Below are 21,261 nucleotides of genomic sequence, written 5' to 3' on the forward strand. Positions count from 1 at the left end.
TCACATCTGTTTGTTAAGACAGACGGTTTGGGTTTTGCATACAGCAGTCTTTTTTTCTTTGATCCCACTTTTCAGACCAGCCTTCCTCCCGTGGGAATCCTTGGGAACATTCTAAACAAATATAACACTCAGCCTGTGCCAGTTAAAGCAGGCAGCCGACAACAAACAAAGAACAACAAACAACTAACAACTAACAACTGACAACTAACAACAACAACAACCCTCACTCACTGCCGGGGGCGTTTCCTTTTATTTCCATAACTTTTAAAAATAGATGCAGGAAACGGTAGTGTTGAAAAAGAGGAGCATCCACAGAAATGGTCATGGGATTCTAAGGCTCAATCAAAATCCTAATAAACCGTAGACCAGGGTTGGCCACAGCTGGCTCTTCCACTCCTGGTCTTTGTTCCAACCCTGTCCTAAACTGAACTAATTAAACCTCCATCCAGACCCTGAAGTAGCTAACTATCTAATTTGACCTGTTAAACCTGGTGTGGAATGGCCCTCCAGGACTGTGATTGGACAGCCCTGCTGTCGATGGCAGAAGGAATGCGATATGAAGTATGAGGACAGTAACTGAATCTATTTAGCACAGAACATGGAAGGATTAGGGAGTGCTTGATTGAAGTTGACAAAGTTGACCCTAGTCAATACTTTAAGTGGTGTGTTTGTCTGCCTGGCAAAGTTGAAAGGCTGTATTGTCACCTGATTTCAATGCAACAAAGAGGTCTGTTCAGTGTGATTTCAATGCAATGAGGAGGTCTGCTCAGTCTGATTTCAATGCAATGAGGAGGTCTGTTCAGTTTGATTTCAATGCAATGAGGAGGTCTGATTTCAATGCAATGAGGAGGTCTGATTTCAATGCAATGAGGTGGTCTATTCAGTCAGATTTCAATGCAATGAGGAGGTCTGATTTCAATGCAATGGGAGGTCTGTTCAGTCGGATTTCAATGCAATGAGGAGGTCTGATTTCAATGCAATGAGGAGGTCTGTTCAGTCTGATTTCAATGCAATGAGGAGGTCTGATTTCAATGCAATGAGGAGGTCTGTTAAGTCTGATATCAATGCAATGAGGAGGTCTGATTTCAATGCAATGAGGAGGTCTGTTCAGTCTGATTTCAATGCAATGAGGAGATCTGATTTCAATGCAATGAGGAGGTCTCCTCTGTCTGATTTCAATGCAATGGGGAGGTCTGATTTCAATGCAATGAGGAGGTCTGATTTCAATGCAATGAGGAGGTCTATTCTGTCTGATTTCAATGCAACGAGGAGGTCTGATTTCAATGCAATGAGGAGGTCTATTCTGTCTGATTTCAATGCAATGAGGAGGTCTGATTTCAATGCAATGAGGAGGTCTGATTTCAATGCAATGAGGAGATCTGATTTCAATGCAATGAAGAGGTCTATTCTGAGTGATTTCAATGCAACGAGGAGGTCTGATTTCAATGCAATGAGGAGGTCTATTCTGTCTGATTTCAATGCAATGAGGAGGTCTGATTTCAATGCAATGAGGAAGTCTGATTTCAATGCAATGAGGAGGTCTGATTTCAATGCAATGAGGAGGTCTGATTTCAATGTAATGAGGAGGTTTGATCAGTCTGATTTCAATGCAATGAGGAGGTCTATTCTGTCGCAGGTAGTGTTAATAACTCAGCATTGGAGCAGTAGAACCCCCAGGGAAAGAGAAATGGAAAAAGACATGACATTACGTTGGGAGCTACTTGTCTTGTTGGATCTATGTATATTATTTGAGTTGCTGACCTTCTATTAATAGTTCATTTTCAGCTTATTTATTTTATCATTTGGTTCATTGTTTTTCCTACCCTTGCAAGCTCCCAGTATGGTTTGATTGTGTCTGTCTCAAACACCCACGGAGCAGATGGGGAACGCTGTGTTGTACATAACCACAAACAGCCTGCCTCCTTCTCACTCCAGACACTTTTAGCAAGCCATCCTTTATTTATTTAATTTTGTATATGTCTTTCATATCGTAATATCCTGACTTTGAAGAGGCCGCTGCAAAACATTCACATAGACGCTTTTTTCTTTTTCTCGGGAGAGAGTGGAATCAAAGACGGAGCTATCTACTCTATCTCGTGCTGGTAAAGTTGAAGGCTGCGTTTATATGGTCTGCTGACCCTGCTGTTTGAAATACAGCCCTGGTCCATTAGTCACAGTATGTTTGTGTCTTGCATTTGAAATCCTGCTTACCACTGGGACCTGGTTTGTTTTCTAATGACGGTTGCACACTGTGGCACACACTGCTGACCGAAGGTGCAGTCAGAGAAGGGGGCGGGGGGGGGGGTCTTTGTGGTGTGTGGCTTGGTTTCACATCATCCACTTTCACTGTTCAGCTCTACGCATTAGGGGGCTTCCAATAGTGCTGTTCCAGGACTGTAACCCTGCGGTCTTTAGGGCAGGGGTGGACAAAGCTGGCCCTTCCATTCCAAGCCTTTGATCCAGCCGTGTTCTATCCAGGTTATAAAGTAGCAGATAAGACAAGCCATGAGGTTATCTGACAGCGATTGTCATTGAGCATGTGCCTGTTGTAAACTACGCGCCTAAACTCTGGATCAAATCCATCAAATTCTGTATCCTCCTTCAAAATTTACTTTAAAACTCATTTTTATAGTTTGCAACAGTTTAGGCCTGTATGCTTCAATCGTATTAATGTAAGTTTGCCTTTATTATTATTTTTTTTAATGGTACAAGTTTTTTATAACTCATAATTGTATTTTTTTAAAATATATTCTTCTACCCAGTTTGAAATGTTCAACTCAAATAGTGCCTCACCTCTTACTGAAGTGTTTGTTTCTATGTTTAAAATGTACTCTGAATTGTTTACAATCTAAAGCCTTCATTATTTATTGCCCACGGCTGCACTTTCACCATGAATACCTTCCATGTATAAATCCTTCTGGATCTCATCTGGTCCCACTTTTTAGCTTTCCTACTGTGTTATGGGAAGCAGAGGGAGCCAGTAACTTTCTCCAGTGTGGTAAGTGCAATATTCCTTCTGCTGTCTGATCAACAACCTATTTAAGAATAGAAATAATTATAATTCCCATCACTGAGCCGAAGGGACAGACATGGAATCATAGTGTTGTTTTTATTTCAATTATAATTCATGGAAATATAAAAGTTTCTGTGAGCGCCTGACCAAAAGAACCATGGCCATTAAACAGCAGGCTTTATAGCTGTAAACAGCACAACTATAACTGCCTTTGTTATGTTGAAGTGGGTAATCACTAAAGTTTAAATAATAAAGAAATAACATACAGAAAAAAAGGTTTTAATAATAATTAGATTTTGTATTAGTTTTCCAAGCTTTATTTTCACTTTGATTTGGATGAAGCCTATTTATCCTGTGCAGCATTACTGTATTAGGATCTCACTTGTAGTCCTGCAGTATGTGCAGTAAGGTCAGGTTTCAGGTGGGGTTTATATACCTGTTGTACGTAATATATGACCGTTTGCCTCATTTTCACTCTGGTGCGCTCAGTCAGGTTACAGCCTCAGGTATGGCGGTACGGCAGTACAAATGCAAGCACCCCGGATGAGAGGAAAATCAGCTTCCAATGGCTTTTAAAACACTCCATGCAGAAGTGAATCGCCATTAATTTGTACTCAATTGTAAAGCCGAGGGAAGGAGAGCTTTTCTTGTTTTGAAATCCACACGTTACTGAATGGATTTTTTTAATACCTGCTGAAAAAAAATACTTCTTAAAGGCAATTCCGAGAGAGATCTGTGAGATGGATGAGTATCAGCAAACCGCTATTAGGGAATGCCCTGACATTGAATAGAACGTCCCGGCTGTGGATTTCTTGAGACCTTATAAAGGCTGCGCTAGTACAACACACAGATCCACGCTGCTCTGGCCTCGAAGACTGCTGGCACACAATGGAGCGATCTGTACTGGAGCACAAGTGGAATCAATTAGCTGACTATGCTCTGCAGCAGCATGAGTTCTTTTTTCCCTTGTGGGAGGAACTCAGACAGACAGACTTTCATGACCCTTTCTCTCACCCTTGACGTGATGAAGAGATGTTCTCAAAACAGCTGCGTTTTGTCAGGCTTCCAAGAAACATTTCATGTTGTTTAATATGCTTCACTCTTCTGGGGGGGCTGGGGGGGGCAGGTTTCTTAATTCCCACTCCCACGAACTCATCTGGGGCTTTTCAATGCCAATTAAAAAATAAACAAATCACATAAAAAATAAATCCTTGGTTTGTTGTGGCACACTACCAAAATAAACAGAGCAATGATGATTTTGAAAGGAAAATAATTATATTCCTTTACCCCAGGGGTAGGTAGATTTGGCGCTCCTGTCTGTCCAACTTCAAGTTTTTGACGCAAAGCATTGGTGCACCTGCTGTCCTGCACTGTTCCCAACTTGGACAACTTGTCCTGAATGGGAATCGAACCCTGATTGCATGACTTTTCTAGTGCATTTACAAGGTGAGACACTATATCTTCTTTAATGTCTCACCTACACATAATATCGTAGTCATCTTATTATGTGACATGACTGATTGTATGAATCACTGAGATGAGAAGGATTGCTCCAAAGCTTTTGAGTCCTTAACCTTCTATCTGACGCAGACGTCCAGGCATTTCCTTTAAGACATCAAAAGCCTCTGTTTGCTCAGCCTCCCAGTCCCAATGGACAGGTCATTCTATTATTCCACAGGTCCTGCACGTGACTCCCATTCTGATACTGGCTCTGAGTGTCTCCAGACCTACAACTGTATCAGTGAACCTGGCGTGATGCCACAGTAAGCGCATCACTTTATTTTTACAACATTAGAAATATTCCAGGTTTGTCAAAAGGCAATTGGTTAAATGTAAGCCTGAAGGTTTAAATAGAAAGGAATGGTAGATTGTTACATCGTTCACCATGTAGTAAATGACATCACAAGCACATCAATGGATTTAAACAGAAATACAGGAGTGTAGCTACCATGGCATCAAAACCCTAGAAGTGCCTCCACTGTTTGTTTTCAAACACACTTTCCAGTAACTAGTGTCTTATATATGTATATAAAAATCTACTCTATATACTAGTATATATGAAAGTACAAATGAAAGCTGTGTATTTGCCTTATCTGCCCACAGATCTCTCTCTCTGTGAGCCAGTACAGTAGTTGATATAATATAGTTTACTGCAATAAACTTTAATAACATTGTAAACCAATGGATATCCACCAGAAAAACAAACCAACAGGGCAAACACACAACCACGAGTTATTTTCTACTGTTAAAATGTTTTTTCAGATAAAGCACTACTTGTATAACATTAGCAGTTTGTTTTTTTACATCAAGTTGTACCCTAACCCTAACCCTAACCCGTACCCTAACCCTAACCCGTACCCTAACCCTAACCCGTACCCTAACCCGTACCCTAACCCTAACCCTAACCCTAACCCGTACCCTAACCCGTACCCTAACCCTAACCTGTACCCTAACCCGTACCCTAACCCTAACCCGTACCCTAACCCGTACCCTAACCCGTACCCTAACCCTAACCCGTACCCTAACCCGTACCCTAACCCTAACCCGTACCCTAACCCTTTGCTGATACAATTGGGTACCTGCATATATTGTGCAAAAAGATTTTACACATTAAGTACATTGTAACTATGCATAATACCATTGTAATTATGTGTAGGTACACATGTATTTACTAAGTAACTACTATGTAAATACACAGTAATTAGAGACACCATGTAAAGTGTTACCTCGAATTGCCATTTCAATGTAAGAGGGTCGGTCCGTGTGCTTTTCATTCAATTCACTGGGCTGAGATGCCAGTTCTTGTGACCCAATTGTATTAAAACCTTTTCTCGTAACCTCACAATATCTACGGCTTGGCTTTTGGCTTCATCTGTTTCTGATACAAGCTGATCCTGGCTGGAATTTTGTAGCAGAATATCAATCAAGATAAATAAGTATACTCTGATTCCATTTTCCGTTCAGGCTTCATGTTACCAGTAAGGTATGTTTTGAATTGCATTATGTTATTTGTGCATGAGGCTCGGGTAACCAAAATAGCTTTCTGTGGCTTTCCCTGCAAGCAAACCTAACCATGAAACTATTCACAAAAAAACAACGACATGTGCACGCAATTAAAACTTTTGTGCTGTTGCTGATGGTTCTAATTACGGCAATACTTGTTTATTGCAGGTACGGCAAGCAGGATGATAAACAGCTCACTGTAAGGCATGTTGAACAGCAGGCCTTGTTCAGACTCTGGACTGATAGAAACATATGATATTTATAGGAGATCAGGCTGGATGAACCCTCCTAATAAAAGTGAACAGGAGCAGATGTGGTGGCACCATCAAACATCACTCACTGTTTACACACACACATAAACTCATGGCCGTGGATCTCTCATCATCAAACTCCATTCCCTGCAGTCCACTGGTCGTAGGTTGTCCCGTCTTTTCAGCTAGCTCAGTTTCAATGTGCTCTCTGGTTAATCTCAGTTTGATAAAGTCCAGGGTAACGCATGCATTGCATCCAGCACATTCCACACATGACTTGTCTCCACCTGCCACTGGGTTTGAGTTGAAAGTGTTTGGAAACCAGTCTGGTTGGTTTCCCTTGGCAGCAGAGTGATATTGACACGGTTTGAAGGGGGACTCGTTGCTCCAGACCAGTCACTGATGGAGGAAGTTAACATGACTTTTCTGTAAATGGCCGGGAGGAGATTGAAGCAGTGAGAATCTCCATAATGCCAATCACGGCATTAATAAGTCAATGTTTTTTTTGCTATGTTTATTATCGTAGTGTGTGCTTGCCGTTGGGTAGTTACTTTATCCTGCCTGTTGCATCCTCCAACTGGATAAGGAAAATAATATTCAAGTGATTCAGGGTAATTGTGTTTTCAGAAATAGATTGAAATGCTCTCCAATGCTGCAGTCATGGTCACCAGAATAGAGCTGATAGGAAGGCTGTGTTAATTCTGTAAATTTAGTCAGCACTATCATTGCTTGTTGATACAGTATGTTGCTTTTCTTGAAGAGTTTACTTAGACATGCATGCCTAGTAATTGCTGTGCACCACTCCTCTCCTATCAAGCTCTTCTCATTTAAATTTGAAATCCCTGTTTGGGATAACCCAGTAGGGCGTCCTTTCCATCTGTAGGAAACCTGGAATCACTGGGAGAACATTACTGGACATTCCCCGATGATTACTGGAAGAGTTACTGTAACGGCAGCACTCACTCTCCAGGAGGTGCCTAATTGTACCTCGTTCCAGGAAATGAAAAGGTACTTACTCTGTAATAGCTGCTTCCTGCAGCTCACAGGACAGCATGCCCACCTCTTTCCTGTGAGTCTGCATCCTGTTTTCTGATGAGATGGCTGGGTGTGGTTGATCTGTAGCCGACTCGCTCCTCGCTGCCGCTGGTCAGTGTGTCGGTCTGTGCAGTTTAGCCGGTTGTCTGTACCAGGGTGTACTCGGGTGGAGCTTGTGATTTGGGCATGACAATATCTTTGTTCATGTTCTCAGTGAGTCACCGTATCTACCAGTTGTGCCGCATATGTTAGTATTTGAGTTTTTGTTGAAAAATATATTTGTTTGTCGACTCTACAGCCTGTTCGGTATTACATTAATGGTGCGCGATTCTCAGCCCGCCCAGGTGTGAAAGGTAAATACGGAAGAGAATCTTCCAAAAGAATGGATTATAGGGTAGAAGAAAACAAGGAGGTTGGCTTGCTTAAATTCAGAAGGAATGTCAGTCCTGAGTCATGCTGGTAATTCTGGGGAATGTCAGTCCTGAGTCGTGCTGGTAATTCTGGTTATTTTCGTTTGTGATTCAGTTGTGACTTGAATCGCTAATGTTTAAATATAATGATGAAGAGAAAAAAAAGTACTTTTAAAGATCATTTATTTTTACATACAAATAGGAGACAAAACATATAAATATCTGTTTAAAAAAACTCCATAACTTTGATACATTCATTTCAAACGCTTCTGTTGCTCTGTATATCCACATCATAACCTCTTTGGCCTGTAGTGTTTTATGTTACAAAATCCTTCATAATTTTTAATACTCTGAAATGACATATAACTGAAAATCACTTTTTCAAAAAGCAAAGGCGTTGAATGTGGGTGCGGCCTTGTGGGTTTTGTGATGGAATTATTAAACAACATAAAAGCTTCATGTACGATATAAGCACAGTATAATATACAATTTAATGTATGTAACATTCAAAGTCCATTGCTCCTTTCCTCCCTCAAGAAAACACAAGAAGACATCTTTGAAATTTAATTCAACATTTTCCTAAATTGTCCTCAGCCAACAAATGCATAATACTGTCACTACTTCCTAATGAGAGGAAAGAGAAGCGTGAATGAAAAAGCAGCAAAGTACTGATAGACAGAGCTGTGAGGGCCATCAGCTAACCCGGTAAAAATCATCATGATTGTCTCAAATCAGCCTTTAAACTTGATAGAAACAGATGCAGTGAATATCCCCTTCGGTCACAGAGTTTTAGTTTCATTTGTAGAAATTCTAAAACAGTTGGTGTGAACTCTATGGAGTTCAAGAAGTTAAAAAAAAAAAAAGAAAACCATGACGCATTATCAAATCGATACCTAGATAGGAAACTTAACACTGTGCAATCGTGCACACTGTGCAATCGCGCGCACAGTGCAATCGCGCGCACAGTGCAATCGCGCGCACAGTGCAATCGCGCGCACAGTGCAATCGCGCGCACAGTGCAATCGCGCGCACTGTGCAATCGCGCACACTGTGCAATCGCGCACACAGTGCAATCGCGCACACAGTGCAATCGTGCACACTGTGCAATCGCGCACACAGTGCAATCGTGCACACTGTGACTGAGGGGTTAGAACTTGCACACCAAACATCTCACAGTTTGCTTTTGGTGACCCATTCCTTTACAGAAGGGCCCATATTATTATAATACTTAATTGAAAAGAAAAGCAGCAAAACTTAGTTCAATACTGTTAAATATAATCCTCTAACAAAGCTATTGGTATGCAGTGCTATTCTTAGATAACATTGAGTAATGCAAATAAATGCAATGGAATTAAATGCTCTCTGACTGACACAGGCATGCACACACATGCACGCACACACACACACACACGCACACACATGCACGCACACACATGCACGCACACACACACACACACACGCACACACACGCACACACATGCACGCACACACATGCACGCACACACACACACACACGCACACACACGCACACACATGCACGCACACACACACACACACACACGCACACACACACACACGCACACACACACATGCACGCACACACATGCACACACACACACACACACACACACGCACACACACATGCACGCACACACACACACACGCACACACACATGCACGCACACACATGCACACACACACACACACACACACACGCACACACACATGCACGCACACACACACACACGCACACACACATGCACGCACACACATGCACACACACACACACACACACACTTATTTACAAGACAAATCGCTATGCCCACAATGTTCATGTAACCCCAGTTAATAATTCTGCAACAACGTCTTCAACTGGCCTTTGATAAAAAATACATGCGTCTTCACAATACCTGACACAATACACACATGTTTTATATCATCATTTGGTAAAAATGTCAAGTTCAGTCTTTTTGGTTAAAAGAAATCGAGCCTTCTCTTTTCATCATATTGTATTATTGCTTCAGTTTAAGTGCCGTTAATAACAATGTAATGATCATGATGAGGCTGTGTGAGTTCAGCATCAATCTGAATAGGCTTGAATGCATCATTAATTCATGTGTACAGACCATTGTATTTATACAGTTGTCTGTACTAAATAGTTACGAGGCAATAACGTTGGTATGAACTTAAAATGAAGCCTTATCAAAATTTCATTGCATAGAACACATGCTGTAAAATCTACAGCAACAAAAACTGTCATCCATGCGCTTAAAACAGTCTCAAGACATGTAGAAATGCTAAAAGAAACTTGTGAAATACTTCCCAAACATGTAGCCTACTAGTTAAAGAAACACTGTACATGAAGTGTCTCTAATACTGTGTATTTACAGAATAGTTACTTAGTAAATACATCTCAACTTTCACATCATTACAATGGTATCAGGCATTGTTACAATGTACTTATTGTGTAAATCTTTTTGCACAATTTAACCCAAACCCTCCTAACCCTCCTAACCCTAACCCTAACCCTCCTAACCCTACCTCTAACCCTTTTCTGATACAACTGTGTGCTTACATATACTCTGCAAAAAGATCTACACATTAAGTACATTGTAACTATGCATTATAACATTGTAATGATGTGTAAGTACACATACCTTTACTAAGTAACTGCTCTGTAAATACACAGTAATTGGAGACACTTCATGTAAAGTGTTACCCTAGTTTCTCTGTTATGGTGTGTTACTGTGAAATGCTGCATCGCTGTAACTATGCATTTAATCAGCTGTAACCACTAATCGCAACAACATTACAGGGAATACATTTTAAATATTGACAACACAAGCCCAAACGCTCGCACACACAGCATTCTTTCACTAATGTTATTCTGAATAAAAGTTAAAACAAAACTGAGTCTCAGTTCGTGTTTGGACGCCAGTTTTTTAACTTTCACAACCGTCAGCATGCTTTCAAAGAAACCACGGCTTTTTAAAGAGGCTGTTAGCTAATGAACATCAACTGAGAACGTTCACTTCCTCTAGGCCTTATAGCTGCCCTCTGGCCTCAGTCTCCGCTGATGGCAGTATTTTGAAAGCACGACGAGCACCACAGCCAGTGCCAGGGCTGTAGTAATTGTAATGATGATGCTTATACTTCTAACATCCTGCTGGTCACATTCGTCCTGCGCGACTCTGAGGATGCTGATCTCTGTGTACTCAGAATTCTTCACATACTGGCATGTTACAGAGTCTATATCAGGGATGTCAATCACTGACTTCTGGACCATGTGCAGGAAGCGTGGGTTGCTGCAGCAGCTTAGACGGTTCCCTGCGAGGTATAAGGTCTTTAGGGTTTTTTCTAAGACTAGCACTACGTTGTACTGCAAGCTGATCAGGACATTATTCTGCAGGTCCAGAACCTCCAAGGAGGAGTCCTTACTCCAAGGAGGCAGCCCGGTTAACAGATTTCCAGACAGATTTAAGTTTTTAAGGCTGGTAAGAAGCGACAGGTCCGGGTTCAGCGCTGGGAGGTTATTTCCATTGAGGGATAAGAACATTAAGGACGATTCCAGCCCAGAAAAGGCCTTGCTGTTCACTTCTATTCCTGGATTCTTGGATAGATCCAACAGCAGAAGAGGGGTCTGTCTGAAGGCGTACTGGGGAAGAGATCGGATAGCGTTACTGGACAGGTATAAGTAACGAAGTGTTGGAATCCCAATGAAAGAGACGCAGTCGGTTTCCTGTACCGTGGAGCCCCAGTTGGAAAGTCGGGGGTACCACCCGCACACGCTCATGTGGTTTTCTTGGAGGTCTATGACTTTGATGCTGTGAAGGTTGGTGAAAGTATCTGGTGCTAAAATCTGGAGATTGTTACCTTTCAGGTAGAGCTGCTTCAGAGCCCTGAGCGTGTTCTCTGCAAACGACAGATTCCGCAGCGCGTTGAAGTTCAGATCCAGGGTGTCCAGGGAATTTAAGGAGCTGGAGCTGGAGCTTGTGAAGCTCTCAAGGCAGTTATTGCTCAGGTTGAGGAACTCCAGTGAGCCCATGCTGCTGAAGAACTCCACTGGGATGCTTTTGATCTCATTGTAACTCATGTCTAAATACAGAAGACTTGAGAGGTTGGTAAAGGGAACGCCATTGTCCAAGAGAGTCCTGTTCAAGGGCTGGTTCGTTGCTTTGAACCAACCATATGAAATGTAGTCATTTTCATCTGCTCCTGTGATAACACCTTGTATGATGTTTCGGGACAAGTCCAGATACATCAGTCTGTTCCTCTTCGGGAGCTCTGGGAAGTATAGCAGTTTATTTTCACTAAGATCGAGGTATAAGAGATCATACTCCTTGTCTAACTCTGCTGTATGGAAAGACTCAATGCTGTTTTTGCTGAGGTTCAGCAGCTTTAGTTGAGAAAGGTTGAAATCAGTGATGCAGGTTATTGAATTCATAGACAGGTTGAGTTCGGACAGGTTCTGCAGAGACTCAAAGGCCCCGTCTTCTATTTCCAGGACCACGTTGTTGTGGAGGTCAATGCTGCTGAGAGCCAGCGAGCCCGAGAAGGTGTCGGCCTCTATTTTGGTGATGCTGTTCCCACTTAAAGAGAGGTTCCTCAGTGCCGGCGCATCGTGCAGGAAGTAGACAGTCATGCCAGTGTAGAGGTTGTTTCCTGAGAGGTCTAGGGTCTTAATGCTGGGCAACGGCCCAATCTCAGTTTTGGTTTGTGCAAACACATCTAAGAAGTTCCTGGAGATGTCGAGGACCTCAAGGTTGTCCATATGCTGGAAAAGGCCTGGCTGTATGAACTGGATCTTGTTGGAATGCAGGTCTAGCTGCTGCACAGAGTCTTTGAAGGGCAGGAGCTCCAGAGTTATGTTCTGGAGGAGGTTTTCAGACAAGTCTAGTTTGTGGAAACCAGGAGGGAGCTCTAAAGGAATCTGCTTCAGGTTCATATTGTTGCAATAAACATCCATTTCTACCTGAGGAAACAAACAAACACAATGTTACACACTGTGCTGGGTGTGTTCATCTCACTCAAGTTCAACACAAGTTGTGAAACATGTATGAATACTAATGTGTGGCATCACCACTGGATATATAGTACCCATCCTCTAGTAATTAGAGTTAAATAAATACAAAACAAGCATTGAACAGCAATACTAAAGCCAATCATTTGTCATTAAACTCATAAATGGAAAAGCAAGTCTCCTGGATTTGTGACATGTAGGTAACATGCTTTGTTTTAGCATAGTACACAATTGACTCATATTGTTTGAATGCCATGTGTCTTAAACACAGGAAAAAGAGGTCAGAGCAAATAGCAAGAAACAATCAAATCCCAAATCAATGCAGTTAATGAACCAAGTCCACTGTAGTGCCGCTTATAAACTCAGTGAACTGGCCTGCTTGAGTCCTACAGTGTCATTCGAACATTACAGCTTTGTAATGTATAGAATAGGACTGTGCAGACTTTGTGTATATATTGTTGTACCATTGGCATTGCCATTCCTCAGGGTTGAATTTAGTTTGAACTGGTATACAGTTCAGTGTGTTGACACAGAGGAGTGACTGCATTGTGTCATGATTCAGGTGTGATGCTCAGTGTTGCGAAGTCAGGCTCATTCTGTTTAAATACACACTGGCCTTGATTCTCAAACATTTTTAGTCCATATTATAATCAGCACCATTTTCTTCTACAAAGACATAAAACCAATTGCAATTCCAAATGAATATGACACAACCAGAGACTACAAACAGCCTGCCCCTTTCTGAAATGTCAGAGTCGTTTATTTTCAGTTAGGAAACTATTGTTATTGAGGGCACTGCTCTCCTTCTATAAAACATCCAGAGCAAAGTGCACTCTTTGTTAGAATTTGCATAGCAACTCTGTAAAATATAGTCTATACAATCTGCAATAAAAACTGGAAGTCAGATACGCAGTGCAATCTGAAGTTATTGATTTTCATTGCGAACAAACTGCAAAGCTCCTGTAGATACTGAATTCATACTTTGAGACAGATGTTTACTCTAATGTAAAGTCTGTACCACTTTTATAAAAACTGAATATAAAAAAAAATAATAAAAAAGAAACCACTAAGGTTTCAAAACTAGAAATTGACTGTTCTGCACACCAAGAGGGTGGGGGTCACTCTTTTATCTTTAGTTTAAAGCATTTCTTGGTCCCCTAAAAAATAAAAAATAAATTGTCCAAGCTTTGGAAGGAAGTTAAGATGACTAATGTTTGAGTGTTTCTGGCACAAGGCTGGCATTTTTTTTCCCGTACATTAACAAACAACTGTATCCTAAAATGGAATTGTTTGTACATGTTAGAAGAATATGAGCTGTTTTAAAACTAATGAGAGCTAACAAAGGTTCGGATGTATTGCATTCCATCTGATTTTGCTGAAGGGCCGATTCAACGTACACAATGTCTGGAGCTGTTTATTGTAAAAGGTGGTGTTTGTATACGACTGCAACACATTCCTGGCACAACGTGGACTTGTTTTAATTCAGTAATTAAAGGTATGTTTGTAATAAATATCTGGGGAGAATGGCCCTTGACGTCCATGACTGGTTTAAAGCATGTCTTGCAGTCCCTTCCTTGCTTCTGATGGGCCTCGAGTTCTTCCCAGCCTACCCTGTTTACTTAATGAAGTAACTGCCAAAAAGCCTTTATAATTTCACCATCCAGACAGATGATGAGTTTACATTTGAGTGGTAATGTTTAGATTGGTGAAGAAGTTGAAGGAAAAAAAAAAAACATTCCATTGAACCTCAGGCTGTCTTGGTAATGGAAAGAAAGAAAGTTACAGGCACATTTTTAGGACTCACCTTTCCATCCCGTATACCACACACCTGCTTTACAACATTCACCAGGACTCAGTGTTAAAGCAAGGTTACAAAACGAGTGCTGTGATATCAGCAGTGGTGTGATTAGACTTGAATATTTATTGTGCTGAACAACTCTAGTCTCTGATCATATTAGCAGCAATAATTGTGTTTCTGACAGTCATGCCAAGCTCAAAATGATCCTATATATATATAATCTCCAGTTGTTGAGGGGGTGGTATTGCTTCATTTTAACAAGCAAAAAGCAGACAGAAAAAAATAAACAAATTGCGTGTGAGACAGAAAGGTCTAGGGAGAAAGTCGCAATCCGTGGGAGTTACAACATGTTTTAGAGTCATTTTAGACTGTAATTGAAAATGTCATTATCCTCTAACCATAGTTAAAGCCAGCTGACCAGTTCTGACTGCAATAATAAAAGAGCTAGCACTTTACATTAAGTGTCTCTAATCGCTGTGTAATCTTTTTGCACGCAATAACCCTAACCCTAACTCTAACCTTGACCCTTATCTGATACAATCGGGTGCTTACACATATCGTGCAAAAAAGATTTCCACATTAAGTACATTGTAACTATGCATAATAACATTGTAATGATGTGTAGGTACACATGTATTTACTAAGTAACTACTATGTAAATACACAGTAATTAGAGACACCATGTAAAGTGTTACCTGAAAAGCATTGTAAATGGCTGATTCTTCATTTCTGTGAAGGGCACATACTGAATAGCAGAAATGGCTCTGTGGTCAGTGCATGTTGTTTCTATTGAAAGCGGTGGGGCTGAGTAGTTTGCATGTTTGCTTATTTGTATTCTGTATCCTGAGCTGCACTAACAGAGCTCCTGTTAACATGGCATCTCAACTCATTCAAAGCTAAATCTCTCTTCCTGCAGTACACTGTCAGGCTGCTATAAACAGAGTGCATGCTCTATTTAAAATCACAAGGGCTTGTTTCCATTTGAGCGATCGTGCTAGTATAGTTATAATAACATCATATTGAAGTATGCATGCCATTCCCTCAGAGCACATCCCTGTGTACATGCTTTTCTTTTTTAAATGTTGCACTTGAAACAGTTTCAATTGCAATGCACTGGTGGGCTACCCAATAATACGTTATTGTTGTGTTTGTTTATCCTGCAGCGTATCAAGAATAGTAATATTTAAAGTAAAAGCCAAACTGTGGTTTTGAGGTGAATAGCCGCCATTCCTGAACTTCTTGTGGAGTCCGCAGGGGCTCTGTCTGATTTTAGTGAGTTCCCTTTTTCTTAAGCACAAGTGGTGGATATTAGGCTTCATTAACTCATATTGTACAGAGATTGCCTTTTATCCTTTTGTATGCATTTTGCTAAGCCTGAGCTTAAACACAGCTTACCTTCATCCAAACACCCTGAATGCTGCTAATACAGTAATAGATAGAGAATAGCTGTTTAGATCACAGAGAGCAGACATACATCTCCAAGGAGGGACAAAGCTTGTGTGTCTGGAGCTAAAACTACCTTAGATAATATAAACAAACTGGTAAGCCAAAAAGAACTGCCAAGCATCACAGCTTAGAGTTTAACTTGACTAGGGGACACTGCAGCTTTAAATACATGAAGGAAATACACAGCGTGATTTACTGCACTGTCAATCAATGTGGAGCTCCACCCTGAATGTTTGACAGACAATGCAGAGCAGCAGGAGATGGCCTCAGTGGAGCTGCTCAGCACACTGTCTCAACAGGGACGCGCAGGGACACAGTAGAATGGGAGAGACAATGCAGAGCAGCAGGAGACGGCCTCAGTGGAGCTGCTCAGCACACTGTCTCAACAGGGACGCGCAGGGACACAGTAGAATGGGAGAGACTTGGGACATTTGCACCACTGACTGCACTGTAGAAAAGAAACATGATTCCAGGTACACTTTCAAACTGAAACGCAAGGGGCCGGGTTTATCAATGTGCGAAAATGCAATCTGCTACATTGTTCTGTTGTTGAAGTGTCACTGTCACACTACTTTACTATCACACTACTTCACTGTGACACTACTTCCCTTTTACACTACTTCACTGTGACACTACTTCCCTGTCACACTACTTCACTGTCACACTACTTCACTATCACACTACTTCACTGTGACACTACTTCCCTGTCACACTACTTCACTGTCACACTACTTCACTATCACACTACTTCCCTGTCACACTACTTCACTGTCACACTACTTCCCTGTCACACTACTTCACTGTCACACTACTTCACTGTCACACTACTTCACTGTCACACTACTTCACTATCACATGACTTCAGGGTCTGGATGGAGGTTTAATTGCTTCAATTAAACATTAAGAACAGGGTTGGAACAAAGACCAGGAGTGGAAGGGCGACTTTGGCCCCCCCTGCACTAAAAAGACTAATATGCCATCGGAACCCGTTATTAATTATTTGCACAGTGGCGGTATTGGGGTTAGTTTAATATACTGTAACGCTGGGCAGGCTGGTTTGATGTTGGCCAGAGGGCAGCATAGAAAGCACATTTATTTGAGCAGTCAGATGCTTCAGACCATACATAGCCTAGCTCCACAGTTCCATTCTATAACTCTTATGTCACAGAGCCAGGTGCTTCTATTATTTAGCCCGCTGGTTAACTTGTGATACTCCAGATACATCTGAGGCACGTCTACACAGCTCTCCACCCTCCTTGCAACTGAGTGACACTCCCCAGTAGGTGGCACAAATTAACTGTATACTGTCTGTTACTTCAAGGTACAGTGACCAGTTAGTGAAGGATCATGACAACACCCTTACTGTCAGATATACTGTCTGTTACTTCAAGGTTCAGTGACCAGTTAGTGAAGGATCATGACAACACCCTTACTGTCAGATATACTGTCTGTTACTTCAAAATAAAAAGAACGTAGATCAAAACAAAAACAAATACCTAACTCCATTTTGGAGCGCTAACTAAACTTTTTTGACAGCATTACCTAACATTGGACGGCTAAGCCGTTTACCTATTAAACAAAACCACGCAGCTCTCCCTTCACACAGACTGGAGACTGCCTTGAACAAACATTTCTCCTTGTTTAAATCTCCTTGTTTTAATTTATTCCTAATTAGTGCCAGGTGAACTGCATCCTGGCATTCTGGGGGATGTAGTCCTTTAGCCCATCCTGGACTACATTTTTCTTTCCTCTTCCCCTAGTCTGCCACAACCCTTTACTGTCAGATGCACTGCAGCATGTGTTTGCTGTTACAGCCCTGATCTGCATGTCAAACCTACACACACACGCGCACACACACACACGTTGAGATCCCCAGATCCAGCTGGGTAAGGGGACCCGCTGGAGAGGAATCACTTACCACTCTGCATGGGGAGAGCTGCCGAGGACGGAATGTAGCTTCCACTTCACTGACAGCCATCAAGAGCAACAGGAGATACACGGCCATCGCGCTGAAACACACACACAAACCTGCAATGAAACGGTGCAGCACCCAAACAAGAAGAAAGGCACGGATATTCAAATCCATGTGTCGGCAGCTCTTGTGTCTTTGGAGAAGCAATGGTACCTGCCACCTGTACCAGCTACCTGACTGCTGGTTGCACTTTTGTCTGTCTCAATATCTGGTATGAGACTGGGGAAGCCCCAGACACTGAGCTTTCACACTGAAAGGACTGTAACCTCGGTATTAAATGTCTAAAAACACACATTCTTCTGTAAAGCAGTCTGTGCCCTCGGGCCACGCATTACATATTTGAAACAAAAAGAAAGCACTTCAGAGTGTTTTATTGTGTGAACTAAAATTGCAGTGAGTTTCCTTCAATTGCATCCAGTGTGGGTGGGTGGATTATTCTAAAGGATACAAGCTGGGTAAAAAAAAAAGGTCATCCAACTGAAGTTTGAACGAAGTTAGAATGAATACGCTCCTGAAATATGTTCTAACTTCTTCACTGGTTTGGTATTCGTTCTGTGGGCTAAATGGGGAGAAGTCAGGTGAGGGTAGTTGTTCACGTTCCCAATTGCTGGTCAGGTGGTGGGGATGCTGTCATCCTTTTCATTTTCCTTCAGTCTGTAAGCATGATATATCAGGTATTTAAAAAATAAACAAATATAGGTTTACTATATCTTTATGTATGGAGAATTGAAAATTTGAGCGAACATTTTAATGAATATCTTCCACTGTTTTTTTGTTTTTCGTTGTTTTGTTTTGTTTTGTTTTTTTCCCTGTGTCTAGGCTTCTTTGTAATTACAGGAAGTGACACGGTCATTCTTATCTGACTTCTCTGATTACTACTTCCTTGGTGACAAGAAGTAGAGAAAACAGGATCCATCTGCGTGTCTCTGTGTTGTGATGTCATTATCATAAGAAAAAGGAACACATCTTCAAAAAAGCTTTTAAAAAAGAATTTAAAAGCCTGACAGGATTAAGAAGGCGACACATTCAGAGACTAATTCATCTCATATCATCTTATAACATCTTGTTTAGCAGCAGCTGGTGATTTGTTCAGTTTTCCCTCAAGGTTTGTTTTTCATAGCGACCTGAGACTGAAAAATTCAGTTCCAAAGTAGATGTTCAATCACACAAACACAACTGAAGTGTTTTACACATTTGCAGGCATATGCATTCCTTAGCATAAACTTGTACCTCTGAATGCTGGTCATTCCTAGCACGTTGTTCATGATAATAGTAATAATAATAACAATACACCAGATGTGTTGATATTATGTTGAACAAACGCAGCAAAAAAACATTTGATTTATAATAATTTACGAGCACATCGAAGACTTTGCTCTTGTGTAGATTGTAGTTCTAAGCAACACCTAACTCTGTGAATTGTGGCTTGTTCTTTTCCTTGAATATTTATTCATAGCACTGCAGGCACAGAGTTCTGTATTTAAGCAGTTCTTCTTATCTATGCATTCTAATAAAAGTGACATGCTGTTAAGGTTACCTTGTTGAGGTTCTATTCCCCTCTCCAGATCCAGTTCATTGTGAGTTTGTGAAGCTCACACATCCTCCCTGACTGTGTGTCAGCTGGGTGAAGCTCTGTACCTTTCTGCTAAATAAGCCAGTTTAGACATCCTGTAGGAATATCCTGCATCATTCTCTTGAAATTCCTTATTTGGGATTGGGAAGTGCACATTCCCCTTGTTTTTCCCACAGCAGCTCGGAGCTGCAGGGTCCTAAAGCTGATGGCGTTCACTCGTGGTGCTTCATTATCTGATTTCTTGGTGAAAACTCTTGCAGTTATCAGAGGGTTATTCAACTGATCTAAACGACAGCATCTACCTCCATTTATAAAAGTTTACTGCAGTAGAGTCCTTTAATTCACTAACAGGACCCTGTCTTTATACACTTTACAGACAGTCTCTCACACATGCTGTTAGACATTTCATTCCCCTAACCCTGCTCCACACACTTCACTGATCCCTGATTCACACACCGTATACCTGCTTTATATTCAGATTTTACAATGCAGTACTTCATGATGACGCAAATCACATCTCACCTGTAGCATCTGTAGTGGTTTACAGCTGCCAGTAAACAGGGATCAGCTGATTGTTACTATAGACACAGCAAAGCTTGAGTCATGAGTCACAGCATTTCATATACTGTACTGTAATACCATAATCAATATATTGTACAGCAATCTGATGGTTTGGTAACATTGCAGTGCATAAATGACTTTTTAAACAACAGACTGTGCCTCTTCATAGTATATTCTGAATGGAACAAGCCGCCTTTATTAGCAAGATGTAGATGGAACAGTTAACATTAACACTAGCTTGAATAGTAGCTGTTCATACACAAACACATCTTTACATTGACAGAAATTGAGATCAAGCTGAACTGTTCATGTTTGCAAGTTAAGATCACATGCTGCGCTGTATGCTAACATTGTGATACAGTCTGAATAATGCATTGCAATAGTTAATTCAGAAAAACATTGGCTCCCATACCTGCTTTCCAGAGGAGTAGTGTTGAGAGTGCCAGTGCTGCTTATTTTCCAGACTCCTAAGTGAAAGTTTCAGGCACATTCATGGGACTGTATATATGCATGAGCAGAATTCTCCCTCCCAGTCATTTGAAATGTGGACTTTCTCATCGCTGCAGCTCAGAACTACTCATCCACGATGACTTGCTCAAGCAGCGGGTCTTATCATTACTGATAGTGATTTAATAAGGAATGGTTCACTTGTTAGATCCCCAGTTTCGGGTTGGGTTTTCAGAACGGATAGTATTCTGCATGCACTGAATAGACAGGGCCCGGGTAGCAGTCGTCTCTTCTCAGTAGTTTGCACTGTGACTGTCAGGTGGGGAAGGTGCACTAAGCTTTTATATTGGCTGCCGGGGACATTCCCACTTTTTCTTTCCACTGATGGAGTAGGGAGATCCCAGAGGAATTCCCTTGAATGATGACAATGTTAGAGATGTTACAGCCGTGTAAACACATTAGGAGATGCTCAGTTTGATTTAATGCTTAAACAACACATGTGCAGCCCTTATAAAAGCACAGTGTGCTGGTAGTTTTACCATGCTTTCCCCATGGTTATATAAATACATTTAACATAGATTACTATGGTGTGCCATGCTTCCCCATGCTTTACCATACCTCTCCGTGCTTTACAATGCTTCCCTATGCTTTACCATGCTTTCACGTGTGTTCAATCGGTGCCTGCAAACCGATATGAAAAAACACTTTATCATTATAAACTTTTCAAACAAG

The 21,261-nt window shown here is 41.3% G+C and overlaps 1 protein-coding gene across 5 annotated transcripts; it reads right to left on the minus strand.

The window, feature by feature from the left end:
- Window positions 1–7,358: 7,358 nt before the first annotated feature.
- On the minus strand, window positions 7,359–20,802 carry LOC117406980 (transforming growth factor beta activator LRRC32-like). Of its 5 annotated transcripts, none has more exons than XM_059030636.1 (3): window positions 20,495–20,802; window positions 17,895–17,985; window positions 7,359–12,680 (listed from the first exon to the last, which is right to left on the minus strand). In XM_059030636.1, exons 2-3 carry the CDS (start codon window positions 17,902–17,904, stop codon window positions 10,750–10,752), a joined length of 1,941 nt encoding a protein of 646 aa, XP_058886619.1. In that variant the 5' UTR covers window positions 17,905–17,985; window positions 20,495–20,802; the 3' UTR covers window positions 7,359–10,749. The 5 variants fall into 5 exon arrangements, with proteins under 5 accessions (XP_058886619.1, XP_034779445.2, XP_034779443.2 ...); XM_034923554.2 differs by having other exon boundaries at window positions 7,359–12,684; XM_034923552.2 differs by lacking the exon at window positions 20,495–20,802 and adding an exon at window positions 19,486–19,606 and having other exon boundaries at window positions 7,359–12,684.
- Between the last annotated feature and the right edge of the window lie 459 nt (window positions 20,803–21,261).

Source organism: Acipenser ruthenus, chromosome 9 (genome assembly GCF_902713425.1).
Source record: "Acipenser ruthenus chromosome 9, fAciRut3.2 maternal haplotype, whole genome shotgun sequence".
Lineage (NCBI taxonomy): Eukaryota > Metazoa > Chordata > Actinopteri > Acipenseriformes > Acipenseridae > Acipenser > Acipenser ruthenus.